General features: G+C 33.6%; 2 protein-coding genes and 1 long non-coding RNA gene across 6 annotated transcripts in view; 2 read left to right on the forward strand and 1 right to left on the reverse strand.

The window, feature by feature from the left end:
• The window catches only part of LOC136031220 (uncharacterized), a 43409-nt gene extending 39918 nt beyond the window's left edge, over nucleotides 1–3491 (forward strand). Inside the window, exon 3 of the long non-coding RNA XR_010618461.1 lies at nucleotides 2461–3491. This is a non-coding gene — a long non-coding RNA (uncharacterized LOC136031220). The remainder of the gene's footprint in view (nucleotides 1–2460) is intronic.
• Nucleotides 1–4428, reverse strand: part of LOC136031218 (uncharacterized) — a 128034-nt gene extending 123606 nt beyond the window's left edge. For all 3 annotated transcript variants that reach the window (XM_065710607.1, XM_065710604.1, XM_065710603.1), the window contains exon 1: nucleotides 4316–4428. In XM_065710607.1, coding sequence (XP_065566679.1) covers nucleotides 4316–4322 — 7 coding nt within the window. In that variant the 5' untranslated portion in view covers nucleotides 4323–4428. The remainder of the gene's footprint in view (nucleotides 1–4315) is intronic.
• Nucleotides 4429–5566: 1138 nt separating this feature from the next.
• LOC136031219 (apoptosis inhibitor 5 homolog) lies at nucleotides 5567–18845 on the forward strand. Of its 2 annotated transcripts, none has more exons than XM_065710613.1 (2): nucleotides 5567–5646; nucleotides 17255–18845. In XM_065710613.1, exon 2 carries the CDS (start codon nucleotides 17263–17265, stop codon nucleotides 18748–18750), a length of 1488 nt encoding a protein of 495 aa, XP_065566685.1. In that variant the 5' UTR covers nucleotides 5567–5646; nucleotides 17255–17262; the 3' UTR covers nucleotides 18751–18845. The 2 variants fall into 2 exon arrangements, with proteins under 2 accessions (XP_065566685.1, XP_065566684.1); XM_065710612.1 differs by lacking the exon at nucleotides 5567–5646 and adding an exon at nucleotides 7450–7601.
• The last annotated feature ends 228 nt before the right edge of the window (nucleotides 18846–19073 follow it).

Genomic DNA, 19073 nt, shown 5'->3' on the forward strand with positions numbered 1-19073 from the left:
CACAGAAAATGGGACAGCAAAGAATGTTGTATATTTGCAAGTTTTAGGGGGCGCGAAGCACCTCCACCAATTAGGTTAGGTTACACTTACTACAGCTAGTTAATTATGAATGCTTGGTTGTGATTTCTTGTATGTTGCTACATGTTCTATGCTTGCCTTTACATATTACTTTTTTCTTGTAGGTGCCTGGGCTAAATAAATTGTTTATCTTGATAATTACAGGAGTCTGTGAAGGACAAATAGGAAAGAGCAATGGAATTCGCACCAGAATTTCTTAATTCAATTAAGAATGCTGATTTTCCATCCTAGAATGAAGCAGTCATTATTTTAGTATCTGCAAAGATACACAGGAAGGAGAAAATGATTCTAATCCAGAATTTCTTAGCTGCCCCGGTGTGGAATGAATTTATATTGGCAGGAAAGGGGGATTGAATTCACACAATAAAAAAATTCTTGTGAGTGATGTCACATAAATAGACATATAAAGAGTAAAAATTACGTTATTTTTCCCCAAGGTTGGTCTAATCATGTATCTATAATGCATGCAAAATTGCAAAATATATTTGAAGGATAAATGATATCCTGCCTGAGTTTCTCAACCACCATGGAATGGAAAAACCCCATTTTGCCGTAACGAAATCTAAAGACAAAAGAGGAATTAAATTCATTTCAGAATTTCTTAATTGAAAATTGCTGATTTGCTGATCTATGACTTAAAACTTATCCTTGTCTCTTTTGAGCCTCGAGCTTTTTTGTATCTTAATGGTAACTGGTAATTTTGGACTAACCAGAACATTTGAGTGTCTTAACACTCAATGTATGGTAATTATCTTTGCTTGATTTATTACTTACTGATTAATTGTTGATGCGTTTGCCTCTATCCCTTTAGTCAAGTCCTATTGTAATTTTTATGATTAGAACCAAAAATATACTCAATAATGAACCTAATTCTTCTTCTCTAAGACTCTACAGGTTATTTGCCTCATTCTAACAAAGTTAGTTGGTCTTTCTAGCTACTGAGTTAGAAATCTCTAAGCCAAGTTTAGGACCACAGGATCTCTCAAGAAATAACAGAACATGGGACAGTACTACAAAAGGCCCAATAATCAATTAACTTCACAACCTCTGGTGACAATAGAGATACCTTCATAACAAAATGGTTATCCTTGTTCCTCAAGATGAGTAGGAGGCTTTTTTTAAGATTCCTTCCCTATTAATCCTCAGCCCTAATTCGTATTATTTCCTGTATCCTTTACTGCTACCTCCCCCAGAGTCCAATGATATTGGGTCTACATTTTGAGATAGATACTTTGTTTAAAAACTTTGAAAGGTCCAACAGGTACACCTCCAGGGTCACCTTAACTCCAATTATGATCCTGAATTATGTAAGTTAGTCTTTGTTCACTGATTAGTTTTAGTAGAAAAGCTCTTAAATATTTTTCGCTTGGCCTAGATTCCCAGAGTTTCATAAGGGTATAACCTGTAAAAAGCATGGGTAACTAAGTAAATCAGAAGATGCTATGTTCTCCTGAATTTTTTGAATTATTTTTATTCCTTTTTTGATACTATTTTCATTTCCCTTTTCTTCTGTTACCTCTATAAGTATAATCTAATGTGTTGGATTATTGTTTCACCAGATTGTGTCTGTGTCAATATGCCTCTGTCTGGAACTGATCTTGTCTGCTGCTGTGCTACAGTGCTAATTTCTGAAGCAATGCTATTTTTATTACACAACAAACTGGGCATAGCTTGTCACTCTATCGGTTTTGGATACCTGGTAGGATGGTTGAGTGGTTTCTGTAATTTGGTAGTATTTTTTCCTAAATGGATTGCTTTGTCTGATTTCATGTTGGATGTTTTAACCATATTACATCAGAAAGTTGATCCACCATTAGTAGCCAGTGTGTAAAATTGGGGAAGCAAGCACACCTTGGCAATGGTGTCAATTCACAAAAATTCAGCAGGAGGGGAAAATATATTTTTAGAAACTAGGAGGATGGGCAAGTATGTTTTTTTTTCATTTCCTCAAATAAATACCAAAGAGGAGATCCACTGAAAATATCCCCCCCTCCAATTCTATATTGCAGGCACTGAGAAATATGTGTAGGAAATCAAAGACTTGTGTAAAAATACTGTGTATCAATTCCTTAAAATTATCTACTTGTTTCATGTCTGCTGTAAAGGGAATACACCAAAGAGTTTTTATTTCTCCACCACTGTTCAATAATGCTACTATTAGAGGGCAGGAATCAGTTCAGTCAACATGTATTTTTTAGAGGTTTTGATGTTTTACTGATGATATTCTGAATGCTAGTAGAAAACTTGCAGGCCTCAAATATAATTTGTGTGTGTTGGGTAAAGAATAGATTAGCATAGGCCTATCTTTCAACCCCAGAAGACTGAAGTTCTTTTATTCAGTAGGAGCATTAAGGATAGTTTACTAGTTAATTTTACTTTCAGAACCCAGTGTTATTAAATCTCTGCCTAAGATTATGTGCCCTGGCTTTCCAATATACTGCAATGATGGCCATGTGTTGGTGTTTGCTGAGGATAGCACATGGAGTTTATGGGATCCTTATGTCAATAAAGTGAAAACTTAACTGTTGTTTACCTGGTTATGTATATAGCCTAACCCTTATACTTTACTATACATATTACTGTTAGCTTGGTTTTGGACAATATTTACTGTATCTGATTGCTATAGGACTTGGTCAATTTTATTTATATTGCAAGTATTTGCTTAGCCTTTCCATTTGGATGAAACATAAAGAAATATCTTCTAAGTAAAATATAGCTGACCTGTTCATTGCTGTGCTATATTTTTAAAGAGATTTGACCCTAGCCTAGTCAATCTTCATTGAATACTGTAATAAATTAAATACTTTTTCATTGTTATTTTTTTGTAATTATTGAAAATAGTTTTGCTTGTTTATAGTTCAATTCATGTAGTTTTCTGTGTGCAGTCAAGTTATGTTTTTGAATTTTGCTGTCCTTTTTTTCTTCTTTTTATCAGTTCTATATAGGCAACAACAGCTTGTACATTTGACAATGTATAATTAAAAATACTAATAGGTCTAAAAAAAATACTATAGGCCAAATAAATTCTAAATTTTGTTGTGAATCCAAATATGGCATTTTGTTCCATTGCAAATTAAATTTTAAGCCCTAAACAGACCCTCAAAGATGAAACCTTTTTCTCTTTTTTAGATATGGCTTATATTCCTTCATTAGCATTAATCTTGTTAAAACCAGTTTACCCATAAATTGAATCAATGGTGACAAAATGTGAATCAATAAGTGCATGGGAAATAGGCTACACAATAGGGGCTATAGCCTATATTTAGGTAAGCATAGAGAGGACCCAGGTCAATACTGAACTTACAACAGAAACCAATGCCATATTTGCATTCAGGATGACATGAGCTTGTTTCTTAGCTATTTGAATAGCCTACTCCATTCATGGGTAAAATTCTAGTTAATTGACTTCTTGCTATCTCAGAAAGGGCTTAGGTTAGGAACATGAAACTTTCAGGGATGAATCTACAGACTAAAGTATGTCCTGGGAAGGTATTTTGAAGCAACTACTTCCACTCCTTCTCCCTCTAGAGGGCCCTGACCTTTGATGACCTTTAAAAATATGTGTGTTATAAAAGTGAAACCCTGCAAAATAGATCTTCTGCTTAATTGAAGTACAGCAAAGTTGTTTTTAGCTTCATAACTTTGCTCAATTCAATTTTATAAAGTTTTAAAGATATACAAATACATTTCCTAAATTTTGAAAAAAAAACATTGATATGGCTTGAAATTCTACTCAAATAACAGGAATTGCATTTTCAGAACTAAAGGCAGAGAAAAAGCAACTAGCAATTGAAAATTAAGGTAAAATGTTGTTTTGTCAAAATTCCAATAGGTATAGACCAATCATGTAGGCAAATTTCAGGGCCCTCTAGAGGGAGAAGGAGTGGAGGTGGGTACTTTAAAATACTTTCCCAGGACATACTTTAGCCTGTAGACCCATCCCTGAAAGTTTCATTTTCCTAACCTAAACCCTTTCCAAGATAGTAAAAAGTCAATTAATCAGAATTTTACCAATTCATGTAAATATTTGCTGATAGAATTACCAAGTATTTAGGATTTTTCAAAGGTATTTTCATAATTTTATAGTGTTCCCCTTTGACTGAGTCTAACTGTAGATTAATATGGAGAAAATTCGTTTTTCTAACTTTAATTTATACCCTAAAATAAATAGCCTATAAATTAAAGTAACTACAATATATTAAAGTAACTAGTTAAAAGCGTCATTAGTACGACTCACAATGCATAGTAGCCTAATAATTATGACCAATTAGGAGGAAGCATCAACTAGCTTATTCAAAAATTTAATTTTTTTAAACCACAGTTTCAAGAATAGCGATGGCGCAAATATAGGGACTTGCGAAAAAAGAACACTTGCAACGCACCGCTTATAGTTTCATCACAAGGCGTGATTAAATAATAAAGCATACATGGGATTACAAAGAACGTCACGTTTGTAACGTTTTTATTGTATCTTGAACAAGAAATTATTTCTTATATTAAAGTTCTACAAACACCTCTACAAGTTTATATCTCTTTTTTTAAATCAACCGTTTTTCTCATTATAAAGCAGTGTATTTTTCTTCTATAGAATAATATTTTTCATCCTTTGCTTTCAAAATTTATCACAAGCTCAACTAGAGCTGAATTCGGTCATGTGTCAGGTTTAAGAAATCAAAACAACAGCTACATCAAGAAAAAAGTTAAAAATATCAATCAATCGTAAAAATGGTGAATTAAAATTTACTGTAAATTAGTAAAATATAACAAAAAGATAAATGCCCAGGAACTAAATTAACTTAAGCGATTAATGGCGAAAAAATAGGGGGGGGGGGTAAATGATAATACTTTATGACAAAAAACTATCACAGGCTGAAGGAAAATAGCCAAATTAGTCTTCCATATCAAATACTATTAAATTAAAAACAGTTGAAATCAATACATCAATTAAATGGCAAAATGTCAAAAATAAATTTTTGCAAACAAAGGAAGGATTGTGCAAACGCCAAGATTAAAAACTAAACAGAACTCAAATAAATACCACAAAATGGCAAAACAAGGTGATAATTGATACAACAGTGGACGTGGGTAACGTCACGATGCATCATCGATTAAAATAAAAGACAGTTGTGAATTTTGGTTCAGAACAAATATTAGGAATTATTAAGGTACTCTAAAAGAAAGGGGATAAAACTTTTAGAAACATATCTGTAACAGCGTGGATCAAAGAGTAACTAGAGATTACTAAGAAGGCTAAACGGAAGAGTTGGAATCTACCAGGTTTGGGAAAATCGGGGGAAAATGTCCTTGGTACGGGGATTAAAAATTGCGGATTTGGCAAAACATATACAAACTTTTCTCTCCTTTCTTTTAATATAGTAATATGTGTGGCTTTATGGAGAAAGGATTATGGTATTTCGCTCTATTTGTAAATTATCCTGTCTACACGCTTTTGGACTGACTCAGTTTTGTCGCTAGGTTCACTTGGAGTTTGCGAATACCAGACGGGACCTGCATATTCTTATACAACCTGACATAGAATACGTAAAAACGGAGAGAATACATGTTGGGGTAATTAAATTTTTTAATAGTAAAACATTCGTCTCTTTATTACTATTTGAAACATGTTTGTCGCGCTTAAGATTATTAAACTTTGTGACACCAAGAAATTTAACATGATTTGCCATCATTTTGTTTGGGGGTAATAGGCTCTAGGAAAACAAGAATGGATGTCAAAAAGTTAATTGTTACAATGAATGATTAAGTGGTACTTAATTTCAGATTTAGATTCTCAGTTTCATCTGAGACTCGGTTAGAATTTCGATGGGGTCACTTTTAATATTCCTATAATATACTTCAAGGATCGACATATCATCCCCACATTTCTATATTTGGGAAAATTCCTCACAAACTTCATTAATTATGGCTAAAAATAAAAGTAGTCTCAACAAGTTTCCTTGAGAAATTCCACTATAAATATGGAAGGGGCTATAACGAATATTTTTGTATTTAAAAATTTGTGATCTATTGGATAGGAACCATATAATAATATTTACTAAGAGATTATCAAGTTGAAAGTTATCCAAGAGATAATAAACTTAAAAGTTATTCAATAATAAACGAATTAAGATATTGTGGTAATCCCACTGATGTGATTTTTGGAAATGGACTAAGACCTGGTTTAGCTAAACATTTGGTTTCTCAAGATTGCTTAGAATGGTGTATACCAAGTGCACAAGATTATGGGTGGTGGATGTTTTCCTTAAATTATCAAACTGTCGGACTAAGGACAAATTTACATTATTTTTTTAAAGGCCTTACTCTCTCATTCACCACTGTCTTTTAATTTCTTGTAACATAGCCCGATAATTTATTCTAAGTGGATCACAATAACATACACCAAAAGAAACATAATGCGAAACTTTGACCAGTCCATTTTCATCAGATCCTAGTTATATTAAGAAAATCAAAGGCTTTTACATCAATCAATTTAACAAGCTCTGTACTCAAGCCTACTCAGAAATTCCTAGCCAAATTCTTAAAAAAAAACTTTTAAAAACTGCATCAAATGTAAACAAAGATATCGATGATAAGAAAGTGAGGATTGTGTGCTGCATCCACTTGCTTTTCCATGTGTTGTGACTTTGATTGTTCAAATTTAGTCTTAGTTAAAGCTTCCAATCTGTGTCTAATTTAATTGCTATATGATATTTGTAAGACATTGTTGTTTGTTTTTTTCCTCTTCACCCAAAAAACTAATTCCTTAGATTCTATGGTGTTCTGCTGCATGAAGAACAAAAGCCACTTCACTAATGGGACGCACATTGGGCTGAAATACATGATACTTTGATTGCTGGGTTTCATTACGTACACCACCAGGTATCATGAGATTAAAGACATGGAGGAAAATGATTACCACCCTTAATGAATAGCAAAAGAAAAGACTTTTAATCTTGTAGATTTTTGGGTGTCATTGCTCGCTGCTATTTTCCCCAAAAATCAGCTATTCACAGCCAAAAAATTGAAGTGGTGTTGAAGTAAAATATGTAGAATACCTCTTAACTCTTAAGAAAAACTACTCTCAACTCATTTAAAGGCGCAGTCTTTTCCACTGCTTTCAAAAAGAAAAAAAGATAAATATAAGGCTCAGTGATTTTTTTTTTGCTCATTTCTTTTCCAATTGGCAAAAGCTCGGACAATTTCAGAATTATCAGTCACCTTATAAACTTTTAGACAATTTTTGCCATGAACAGAGACAAAAGTAAGTATTTAATACTTTTTTAATTCCATACGTATTTGTAATACATCACTCTACGTATCTTTGTTTGTGGTCATAAGTCGACCCAGAATTCTCAGCTGGTTTATCCTCAAGATTTATTTTTGACTCACATGGCAAGCTTGATACGAATACGGCACACTTAAAAAAGAAACAGAAAAATAATCGTGATAAAAGTGTTCAAAGAAGCACTAGGGGAAAGTTTGACTGGAATTAGACATCCCTGTTTTTAGACTTACAATAGCCTAAGGTAAGCCACTTAACTATTGGCTTAGTGAAACATCTGGGTAGGTTATGCTAGACATAGGTAAGTGGGCTAGTATTTTTTTTTATAAACACAGAAGTTATTGCATTAAACATAGGTTAATGAAGCTTTTTAGATATCACAGCAGACTAGATAACATATTCAGATTTGAAAATCTTATAAAAACAGAATTTAAGAAGGAAAAATATCTGGCACTATATGATTTGAAGGAGCTGACAATAATGTATACCACAAAAAGACAACTTTAAAAGTGTAAAAGATTGGATTCCCACAAAAAATAATTCTTTTTGTTGAAAGTCATTTAGAAGGGCAAACTTCCCATGTAAGAGTAGGGAAGGAACTTCCATCCCCTTGATTAATAAAATGTGGCCTTCTGTAGGTAGTAATTTTGGTAAAATTTTAGTTAATTGACTTCTTGCTGTCTCAGATAGGGTTTAGGTTAGGCAAATGAAACTTTCAGGGATGAATCTACAGACTAAAGTATGTCCTGAGAATGTATTTTGAAGCAACATCCTCCACTCCTTCTCCCTCTAGAGGGCCCTGACCTTTGATGACCTTTAAAAATATGTGTGTTATAAGAGTGAAACCTTGCAAAATATAGCTTCTGATTAATTAAAGTATAACAAAATTGTTTTCAGCTTCATAACTTAGCTCAATTCCATTTTATAAGTAAAGGCAGAAAAAAAGCAAATAGTAACTAAAAATTGGGGTAAAATTTTTGTTTTATCAAAATTTCAATAGGTTTAGACCTGTCATGTAGGCAAATTTCAGGGCCCTCTTGAGGGCGAAGGAGTGGTGATGGTTGCTTTAAAATATCTTCCCTGGGACACACTTTAGTCTGTAGATTAATCCCTGAAAGTTTCATTTTCCTAACCTAACCCCTTTCTGAGATAGCAAGAAGTCACTAAACTAGAATTTTACCAATTCTAGTTGTTTGACTTCTTGCTATCTCAGAAAGGGGTTAGGTTAGGAAAATGAAACTTTTGGGGATGGGTCTACAGGCTAAAGTATATCCTGGGAAGGTATTTTGAAGTACCTACCTCTACTCCTCCCTCTAGAGGGCTCTGACCTTTGATGACCTTCAAAAATATGTGTGTTATAAAAGTGAAACCTTGCAGAATAGATCTTCTGCCTGAATGACATACAACAAAATAATTTTCAGCCTCATAACTTTGCTCAATCCCAATTTATAAGGTTTTAAAGATATGCAAATACATTTTCTAAATTTGAAAAACAAACATTGATATGGCTCAGAATTCTACTCAAATAACAGGAATTGTATTTTCAGAACTGGTAACTAAAAATTAAGGTAAAATGTGGTTTTGTGAAAATTTCAATAGGTATAGACCTGTCATGTAGGCAAATTTCAGGGCTCTCTAGAGGGAGACAGAGTAGAGGTGGGTACTTTAAAATACCTTCCTGGGATGTACTTTAGCCTGTAGACCCATCCCTGAAAGTTTCATTTTCCTAACCTAACCCCTTTCTGAGATAGCAAGAAGTCACTCAACTAGAATTTTACCATTATATCTTATGAGAGATAATTGAATATGGAATCCAAGCTTATGAGACAATATCACAAACGCAACCTAGAATGCTTGAAACCCTCCAGAATTGGTTGACACCTTGAGGGGAATTGCTGGGGTTCCAAAAATAGAAGAGAGAATGAAGATTCTATCAACAAAGTACTTGATGAAGATCCAAGCTTTTTGGCTGTAACATTTTCACTTCCACACTTCTTGAAGACCTAAGAATCACATCCCGAAAACTATCCTCTGGAGTTAAGCTGTTCAAAGAAACTATTTTGAATCAGAGAAGTAAGACTGTATCTAATTCTCTACTTATACTACCATATTCCCCCTCCCCCCTAGGAGAATGGCTGCCCCTCAAGTCATTCTAGAGCTGATCCCTAACAGTAATTCAGCTCTTTTCAAGATATAAACAAATGAATTATCTAGATCACCTTGAAGTATATACAGATGGATTGCTAAGAGAAGGCAAGACATGTACAGGCATATTTATTCCAGACTTTAATTTGAAGCTGCTCCTCAGACTTTATGATGGCTCCTATCAGCAGAACTGAAAGCCATTAGAGTGGCACTAAATACTCTCCTCTCACCATAAAAAATGATTATTTTTAGTGACTCAAAATCTGCACTCCAGATGGTCTCAGAAATAAATTGGGAAGCTCCTGAATGTGATTTATCAGCAATTAGGAATTCCCTTCTACAACTTTCCAGACAAGGAATAGAAGTTAAGTTCCAGCACATATCCAGCCACAGTGGAATCAAAGGAAATGAGGTAGCAGATGAGACCAAACAACAGGCAGCAGATTGCAAATATCCTAAGTCTAACCAAAAAACTATAAGGGATATAATGAGGATTGGGATCAATTGCATTTGGGCCAAATTATCTCCACAGCTTTCTTCCCCATTTCAATCTAGATTGGCCAGCACCACGTATTTTTGAATCCCAGCTGGGTCAGTTTATTTAAATAAGGAAAAATATAGAGCCAAGCAGTTGCAAAGCCCATTGTGTAGGTTTTGCTACCAGTGGGAAGAATCTCTCCAACATATTCTATTTGATTTTCAGGACCTTCTTCCAAAAAGAAGAAAGCTTTTGGATAAAATAAGAGACCAAGGATTGTAACCTACTGTAGCAGCACTACACTTTAAAAATCCACTATCAAAGAGTTCTACAATTCTGATTTTCTTGGAGATTTGGAGTTTCTGAAGGATTTTAATGTAACCTTGTGATTCCATTACATTTTCACCATCCATTCCATTTGGATTAATATGAATAGTACTATGATATTATTTTGTAGTACTTCAGGCACATGGTAGAATGAAAAATACTACATTTTAAGGGACATTCTCACCAAGATATAGATGCCAACCATAGAAAGAGAGAGAAACCCAAAAGGGATTTGAGTCAAAATCCTAGGAGATCAGCATCACCTTGTGATGAAAACATCTTTGGAGGCCTGGTTGCCAACAGGAAGAAGAGGTCATAACAAGCAAGTGAAGTCCTTCAACCAAAGCATAAGGAAGGCAGAATTGTTTCAGGAGATTGGTATTACTAAAATTCTTGATGAATTTAAAAAAAAGTGGACTATATGCTTAGTGATTGGCTACTTCAGAACAACAAATAAAAGTTGGGTAATACCCTTAGCACTGGGATAGTATCTAGTATTAGACAAGATTTAGATTAAAATGTAGCTTCCATAAACATGGACAGTAGTTTCCTAATATTGCATATGATGTAGATAATTAATGATAGTTAGAATTGGCTGATGGTTGGGACTGGGCTAGCTAGGATTGTATAACCACAATAAGCAGGGAATGTTTACATTAAAGGATCAATCAGATAGCTAAGAAACAAACCCTTGTCTATAGGCTAGTCAGAAAAGTATTCTGAACCCAAATTTAACATCTAGGCCTATTTGCATCAGAAACAAACTTTACCCCAATCCTTATGTGTACCAATTCATGGTAAATATTTTCATATTAGGAGGAGGGATAAAGTTTAAACTTAATTCTGTAGTCAGAATTGCATCCTAAATCCAAATTTAACATTCATTTACATTGGAAATGAGTATTATGTTCACCTTGTTGCTATATTAGTAGTGGAATCATGTATGTATTTGTATCATGTCATGTGTGATATTTCTAAATATCAAGGTTCAGAATTTTCTTATTATTTTTTTTTCTTCTGTCTTGTTTAAAATTTTTCACTTGTTTTTCCTGTATTTTCAGTTTTTAACTTGTAAATGTTAATAGAGTATGGTCAAGAAATTATCATCATGGTCACTTTTGCACAACAGGCCCAAAATCCCCCCCCCCCCCAATGGTCCCAGGTATAGCCCTATAAATATGTAAAAAAAAACTAGAAAATTCTTAAACAATGTAATTCTCAATAAATAATATAAAGTATGCTTCTGTTCATCAGACTACTGTGTTTCCTTCCATTATTATCCATTGCTTAAAATCAGTTCAAATTATAGACTATTTATATTCACAATTGTATTGTTCTAACTCATGCAAAACATAGTTTTATCAGAGGCAGGAACAAAGAAACCTATTTTAACCAAAAAAATAACATCATCACGAGATTTAATACAGGAATGAACTTTATTACTGGCCTATATATGGGGCCATTAAGGGGAGGAGGGAGTAAGAGCACATTATCAGAAAAGCAAGCATGATATTTGGAAAGTACATAGAATAAGGAATAAGATTAGGCACTTATTTCAAAAAATTGCTGTCACAAGTCCCAAAGGGACAAATATAAATTTTAGGGTCAATAAAACAAAACTAGAAACCAAAGTATTAAACCAAAAAAATTGATGGGGGGAAACTTTGAATAATGGTAGCTAGGTACAAGTTCAAGGAGATGAGGGTACAGTCTTATTTAGGGGTTCAAGGAGATGAAAATTAATTTCAGAAGTGCTTTTTCTGCATATCTCTTTAATTTTTCTGTAGCATGGCTTGGGCTTGTTTGGATATTGATCTTTGATTTTACTATTATAATAAATAGAAGCTGCTTTTTTCATTTTTTCTTTAGGAACTTCCTTGGACTATTAGCCCCAGTAATACAACCTTGCTTGAAAAAATTGATTTTTTTGCATACAAGGTTTCAAAAATACTCAGTAACATAGGGTTTATCAGTAGAACACATTTTAATTTTTTCCTCAGGGAAATGGGATTCATAATTAATCCTAAATAAACTTCAAGAGCCAAAATTGTAGAGTCCTGAGTCAATAAGAGGTCTATAAATGGTTTCAGTAATAGAAAATGACTGTTTGAATTTAGTCAGCAGAGATAGGAGAAGGCTAAAGTTGCAACTACCCCCTAGAGAGGGGTAGAGTGGAGACAAGTTTGTAAAAGTTTACAAGATCAGTCCAAATTGAATTAAGAGTAGTATTGCCTTTGGTAGTTGGAACCTTTACAATTTGCTTTAAATTACAAGCGTTATAGGTATATTCAAGTTGTAAATCTTTTGCATCACCCATCAGGAAAATTCCTGCATTTTGGGTATTTTGATTGTACAAAGTCAGCACTTCCATGTAATTTTTCAATAAAATTTGTTTTGTCAGTGGATCTCTGATTAGGAGAGTAATAATATTGAAAGGACACTGTAAGACTTTAGGTCAAACACACACCCACATAATCTCAACAAAGGAGCAAGACACGGTATTGAAATTTCACTTGGGTTTAAGTCATTACAGACAAGGATATACCCTCATACAAATTATGGAATTGGAACCTTGTGATGAAAACATTTTTGGAGGCCCATTTGTCAACAGAAAGACGAGGTCGTAATGGGCAAGTGAAGTCCTTCTACCGAAGCATAAGGAAAGAAGAAGAAGAACAGAATTCTGCCACCTTTCTTACCCAGAAGGTGTTTTTCTGGTGAAAAATTATTAATTTTTAACAGGAGCAAATTTTGAGCTTGTACTTCTGTAATATAATTACATCTGATCTATACATCTTAGAAAAGGTGTCTAATTCATTAAGATTTTCAAAGTTATGGCTCTCAGTATTGCTCAACAAAAGTGTGGGGAATTGAAAATTGTCTGCGAAGGTACCATTTTACACACTTTTCTTATATCACAAATGAGGTAAAAGTGTTCTTTTGGGGTTTGTGTCAGGGGCTAAGCTGGTATAGTCAGAACAAGGGGCTGTTGGATCAGGGGCATGTTGGGATTATATCACCTCCATGATCCTTGAGGCAAGGCTCAAAGTTATGCAAGTTGCTCATTGGTTACATGTAGGTTTTATTGTTAACTCAGGATTCAAAATAACTCAAAATTCTGAAACTTCAACACTACCAAAAGAAGAAGATTTATCATTGTCTAAAGTTTTGACAAGTCTTGCAGACTGGACTATCTATCTTGCCTTTTTCAACAATTAGCCATGGCTTGATGCCCACAACTACTTGAATTTAAGTCAAAATCAACGGGGGTATGTTTGATCCCATGGCTCCAAAAAGGCCAAGGCTATTAAAATGAAACTTACAGGGAATGTTGAAAGGGATATTGAAATAAATCAAAACACTATGTGCATGGACATATTCAAAGGATGTATTAGTAATATCTCAGAAACAACTTAGGGTGTTTAGTTGAAACTTTCAGGGTAACTGGGGAATTTTTAACTAGCTAAAAGACACCATGTGCAAGCTATTACTAATTCTATAACTGCTACCTCTATGATAAGATGTCAGTGTATTATTAATATATTTTTGTTCTCCAGGTCACTTTATTTGTAAGTAGTTGTCAAAGAGACTTTTGAGGGGGCTCATTTGATTGAAAATTGAAGGATCTAGTGCCATTTTTAAGAGTCAAAAGTGATTGGATGGCAACCAGTCCCCTTGCATCCCCCTTTTATCTCTTCTCTCTCCCCCAAATGTATCTTATAAATTTTGAGATAATTATTTTGTTCAAAATAGGTAAAGGGTGCAATAACTGTTGCACTAGGGATGACATGACCCCCATGCAAAGCTCTAAGTTATGTAAGTTGCTTGTTGTTTATATATTGTTTTTGTTTTTGGGAAGGGGGGGATTTTTGACCCTGTGTTTCCAAACAGCTAATGATATTATCGTGATACTTTCAGTGAATGTTGAGGGGATGTTGAGCTAAATCACAAGGCACTATGTGCATTGAGGTAGTCAAAAGAGCTTATCAGCATATCCCAGGTGCAGCTTAGGGTATTAAGCTGAAAAATTCAAAGCATGTGAACCTGAAAGCATCACCTTAGTGTTCTATTTTTCCAATAAAAATTATATGTGTAAACAATAGGCGAAATGTTTAACTTAAATTCCTTGCCCTGAGAACTGTGTGATGTGTCATATCAAGATTTATGATTATTGGACCTTTCAGTTGTGTTGAACAAAATAGCTATCTCAGATTTTTTTTTCTTTGCACCTCTCCTAAATTTTCCCTCTGGATAAAATTGCATTTTCATAACATAAAGATTGCATGGGGTATATTATTCGCAGCATATTTGAGGAATTGCAGGTAACAAAAAAAAAAAAATTACTCTATATAAAATAAATATAGATTTTAGGAACCTGAAGGACTTTAAGTGAATTTTGGATGTGTGGTTAATATAATCTATGAAGATACGTCTATTATTGCACATTTGTTTGCTGCAATGCTGCAAGGAATTTAGACTTATTATAAGAAAGTATACTTTTGTTGACTTGACTTGACTTTATTCAATATACATAAAAATACAAAAAACTGTAACCCCAAACAGAGAGCAGAGCTCGTAAGGCTTGGTGTGTAGGTAATGGGACATACACAAAACAAAACGTCTCGTCATATCAATACTTACAATAGCAAAATTAACTTAATTAACAAAAATAAAAAATACAGCAAAACTTAGAAAACGATGAATAAAGGAAAGGAAGGGAGAAAAGCAACACTGGGCAAGAGGGAAGCGAGAGCCGTCCCATAGTGGAGACAAAAACAAAACACAAAGAAAAATATCATAAATTTTTTAAATTCCATCATTAAAGGTAAATGAACAAACATTAAAAAACAAACTTTAATAATTGCTTCTTTAAATACAGCTGAGATTTTTGGGATTGATCAAACTGAATTTTTAGCATTTAGCTTATACATATTCACAGCAAAAGTACCTGAGTGAAACCTTGACTTTTCATATGTTATAGAAAACATTCAGTATAATCCCGCCTACCAACGAGCCGAACGAGGGGGCAAAACCAACAAAGATTTATTGTAGAAATAATTTTTAGGATTTTGAATTTGAAAAGGTCATAAGGAAATATTTACATCACATATACATTTTAAGTCCAGCAAATTTAGGGAAAAGAATATCGTTTTTGTTTCAGATATATTTTCAAGTTTTGAGGATCAATGTAAAAAATATCCTACTGCCCTATTTTGTAGTACCTGTAATTGTTTTAAATGCGCCCAAAAGGTATTAACACAAACAATTGAGCAGTAATTCAAGAACGATGCAATTAAAGAGTGGTAAATTATTTTTAGCATGGAAAATGGAAAAATATTTTGCACGTGGTACATTGACCCAATATTTTCAGCAAGTTTAACCCTTAAACTGTAAGTTATTAAATGATTACGAAAAGACAACAATGGATAAAAAAAAACTCCTAAATAACGATATGGCTGAATCCTACTAATTTTATTCTCACCAACATGAAGCTCCTGACAAGAAATCAATTGGATGGCGCATTTTGAACAACCAAAACACATAAATTCAGTTTTAGCAAAATTTGGTACTAGATTACTAGAAGCTAACCACCGATTAACTGAAGTAACAGTTACCATCAAATTTTCAATTAATGTATTAATGAAGTTTGGACTTCAACATTTTAGGAGAAATGATTTTTAAAATCGTCGGAGCTATCCCTCCCTATTAGGATTATTTAAAATTTAAATATTGTTTTGCAACTGTTTGAGACAAAACGAGTTGCCTCCATGTCTCTTGTATACGATTTATGTATATTGTTTCTTGTTTAATAAAGTCAAGTCAAAGTTAATTTGTACCATTTAAATACCATATAAGTTTAATTCAAATTTAATTAAAAAGCAAGGTTACAAACTAAGAGTCTTATTTTAAATATTTTGGGACTTGTAAGCAAATTGTTTTTTGCGATTGTTATTTAGAAGAAGTTTTTGTGTTTTGTCATGAAACATTAATCTGAAACAGTGACAATTTTATAACTTTTTTTTCTCTTGCATTGGTGTTCCCTATGCTCAAGATTTTCAGATATATATATGTCAAGCCAATATCAACAAAAACAACAATAAAAATCAGGTTTAATTTCTTCTCTCACAATTTATGAAGAAAGTATACCATTTCTTTTTTTTGGAAATTTATAATGGAGGGAATACTCTGAAAGCACGGTATTTCGTGGAACATGGTGACACTTTTTAGGGATGATATCAGAGCCCAGAGAAGCAAGTATTAAAAAGCCGCATGTGCTATATTTATCTTGTATATGAAGATGCAGTTTTTGTAAAAAATTGCATTTTACTTCAATTTCATCTTTTGTGGCGATTTCATTCCAAATAAGCCCTCCCCCAAGCTTCTATGACCACTGATTTCACACTATCACCCCCGGAAAAAAAAGAAGCAAAAACAGGGAAATAGGATACATTACTGCTTAATCAGGCTCCAATGGTAATTTTTCGTCACTTGACATTTTTTTTTTTCAAAATGTCTTTTTAAATTTCCAGTTACAAAAGGCAGTGGTTTGCTAGGTAAAAGCCACAACTTCAACCATAATAAGCATAAAATTGTATGACTGTAGTATAACTATTAACATTACAAAAATCAAGTTGTAGCAGAGAAAAAGAAAATAATTTAGTAGGGCGATTGCAGCAAAAGGTATATTGAACTACCTTTAAGATCTCAGCCAAATAGTGTTGTTTATTTATTTAATTTTTTTATATTAGTCGTAAGATATCAGTAGGATTTTGAACAACAAAAAACAATTTAATAAGTTTATTTATAGCAAGTAAAAACTATTAGAGTTAAAATATTAACATAAAAGCAAAGCAGACCCAAAGCAAAATAAAAATCAAAACAGACCCTTTGACTAGTACAATACAGTGTTAGTCTGCCATTATGTTTATCACCATTTTTACTTATAGGCTGAACCATGGATAATCTGGAAAAATTATATGACTGCGCTGAAAGTTTATCTGGAATGAAAGAAGTTAATAGTGAATACGAGCAAAAATTCACATTGATACTTGAAGCTGTTTCATCTTCAGTTGCTAAAGAAAAAATGCTTGCATCACAATTTATCGCTAGGTTTGCCAAACGCTTCCCATCACTTGATACCAATTCAATAAACGCTATGTTTGACCTATGTGAAGATCCAGATGTTTCTGTTCGAAAGCAAGTTATAAATGACTTGCCTGTAATTTGTCGCGATTTCAAGTCGCAAATTGCCGATGTAAGTTATGTTCTCCTCCAACTTTTAAAGACAGATGATAAAAACGAAGTAGCAAGTATCCACAAAGCTATGCAAAATTTGCTAAAAATCGACTCACATGCAGCTACAACTGGTATGATAACGCTGATTAGAGAAGGAACTCAAGCAACCCGATTGAAGATATTCCGTTTTCTGGCAACAAAATTGAAACAGATGGAATCTGGCACATTAGCTCCAGAAGCTGAAATTAACTTATTAACAGAATGTAAAAAGTTGCTTAAAGAATTTTCATCCGAAGAGTTTACTCTGCTGTTAGAAGTGTTGAAATATACAAGGATTGGCAAGTCTGTATCTGGACAGCAAACTTTGGCAGATCTTGCAATTGATTTTAGTGAAGCCATTGCCTCTAAGGATTCTGACATAATGGCTTTAGAAGATGCTATAGCTAGTCTGAAGTTTGCTTTGCCTTTTTTCTGTTCTGCTGTTCGATCTAGCAGAATGCTCAAGTTTGTGATTCACAACTTGCTTCCCCGGCTCCAGGATATAAGCGATGCTCACAAGGCAGATCTTCTTCAAACGTTAGCTGTTTTAACAGCACATTCTGGTGAAATTGATGAACCCCAAATTTTGCTAGAATCACTCTATCCTGTTTTCCTAGAAATTGTACCCCCGTTTAATCCCGAAATTGTTGAACATAATATAAGCTTTGATTACTCAAGTTGTGAAGCTGTCCTATTTGTGTTACACAAGGTTGGTGGAAAGTATCCAGCTTTTTTCAATGACCAAGGAAGAGTGAGTGAATTCCGACTAAGACTTCAATATTTATCTCGTAATGCTGTTGCATACATCAAGACTTTGAATGAAGATATTAAAAAACTGAAGCCTGATGATACACATATTGACGAGAAAAGGCGCGCGTTGAAAGTTTTGTCTAACATTCAATCCATTGTTATAGATTTCATGAAAAGTCCTCCCAGTTTCTCAAAAACTATTCTGTTATCTTTTGAAACTAAGAAAGAGCCTCAGAATGAATTAGTAAAGCGAAAACACGAAATTGTTGAGACGGAGGTACCCAGTGCAAAAAGAGAGAGAGAAGGCAAAGGAAAGGGATTTTATAAGCAACCTTACTCTGTCCCAGGTGGTAAATTCAGTTCACGTTCAGATAGACAGGGATTCCGAGGCCGGTTTAATGGAAGAAGAAGGTATTGATCGATATACCTGTTCCTTTTCATAAACTGGTTGAATAATCATGTTTCTCTCCTCAGGAATGATTTTTTTCTAAATTAAAATTATTTTGTCCTTAATTGTTTTGTTAACTTTTTCAAAGCAAAGGTGCTGGGACTTATTGGAATGCATATTCTCGATACTATTTATGTTAAATTATATATATAGACATATCTATTAAGGAATGAACTAACCTCCTTTTTATATAATCCTAATAAGGGGGGAATTAATGCCAGGTTTGCTTCTCACTCAATTGGACTATCTGTCTTGGCTTTTTCTACAATTAACCATGACTTGATGCCCACAAC

Source organism: Artemia franciscana, chromosome 9 (assembly GCF_032884065.1).
Source record: "Artemia franciscana chromosome 9, ASM3288406v1, whole genome shotgun sequence".
In the NCBI taxonomy this organism is placed as follows: Eukaryota; Metazoa; Arthropoda; class Branchiopoda; order Anostraca; family Artemiidae; genus Artemia; species Artemia franciscana.

What these genes read in the sequence shown, in the direction of transcription:
- LOC136031219 (XM_065710613.1), top strand. Translation starts at nt 17,263, where the DNA reads ATGGATAATCTGGAAAAATTATATGACTGCGCTGAAAGTTTATCTGGA.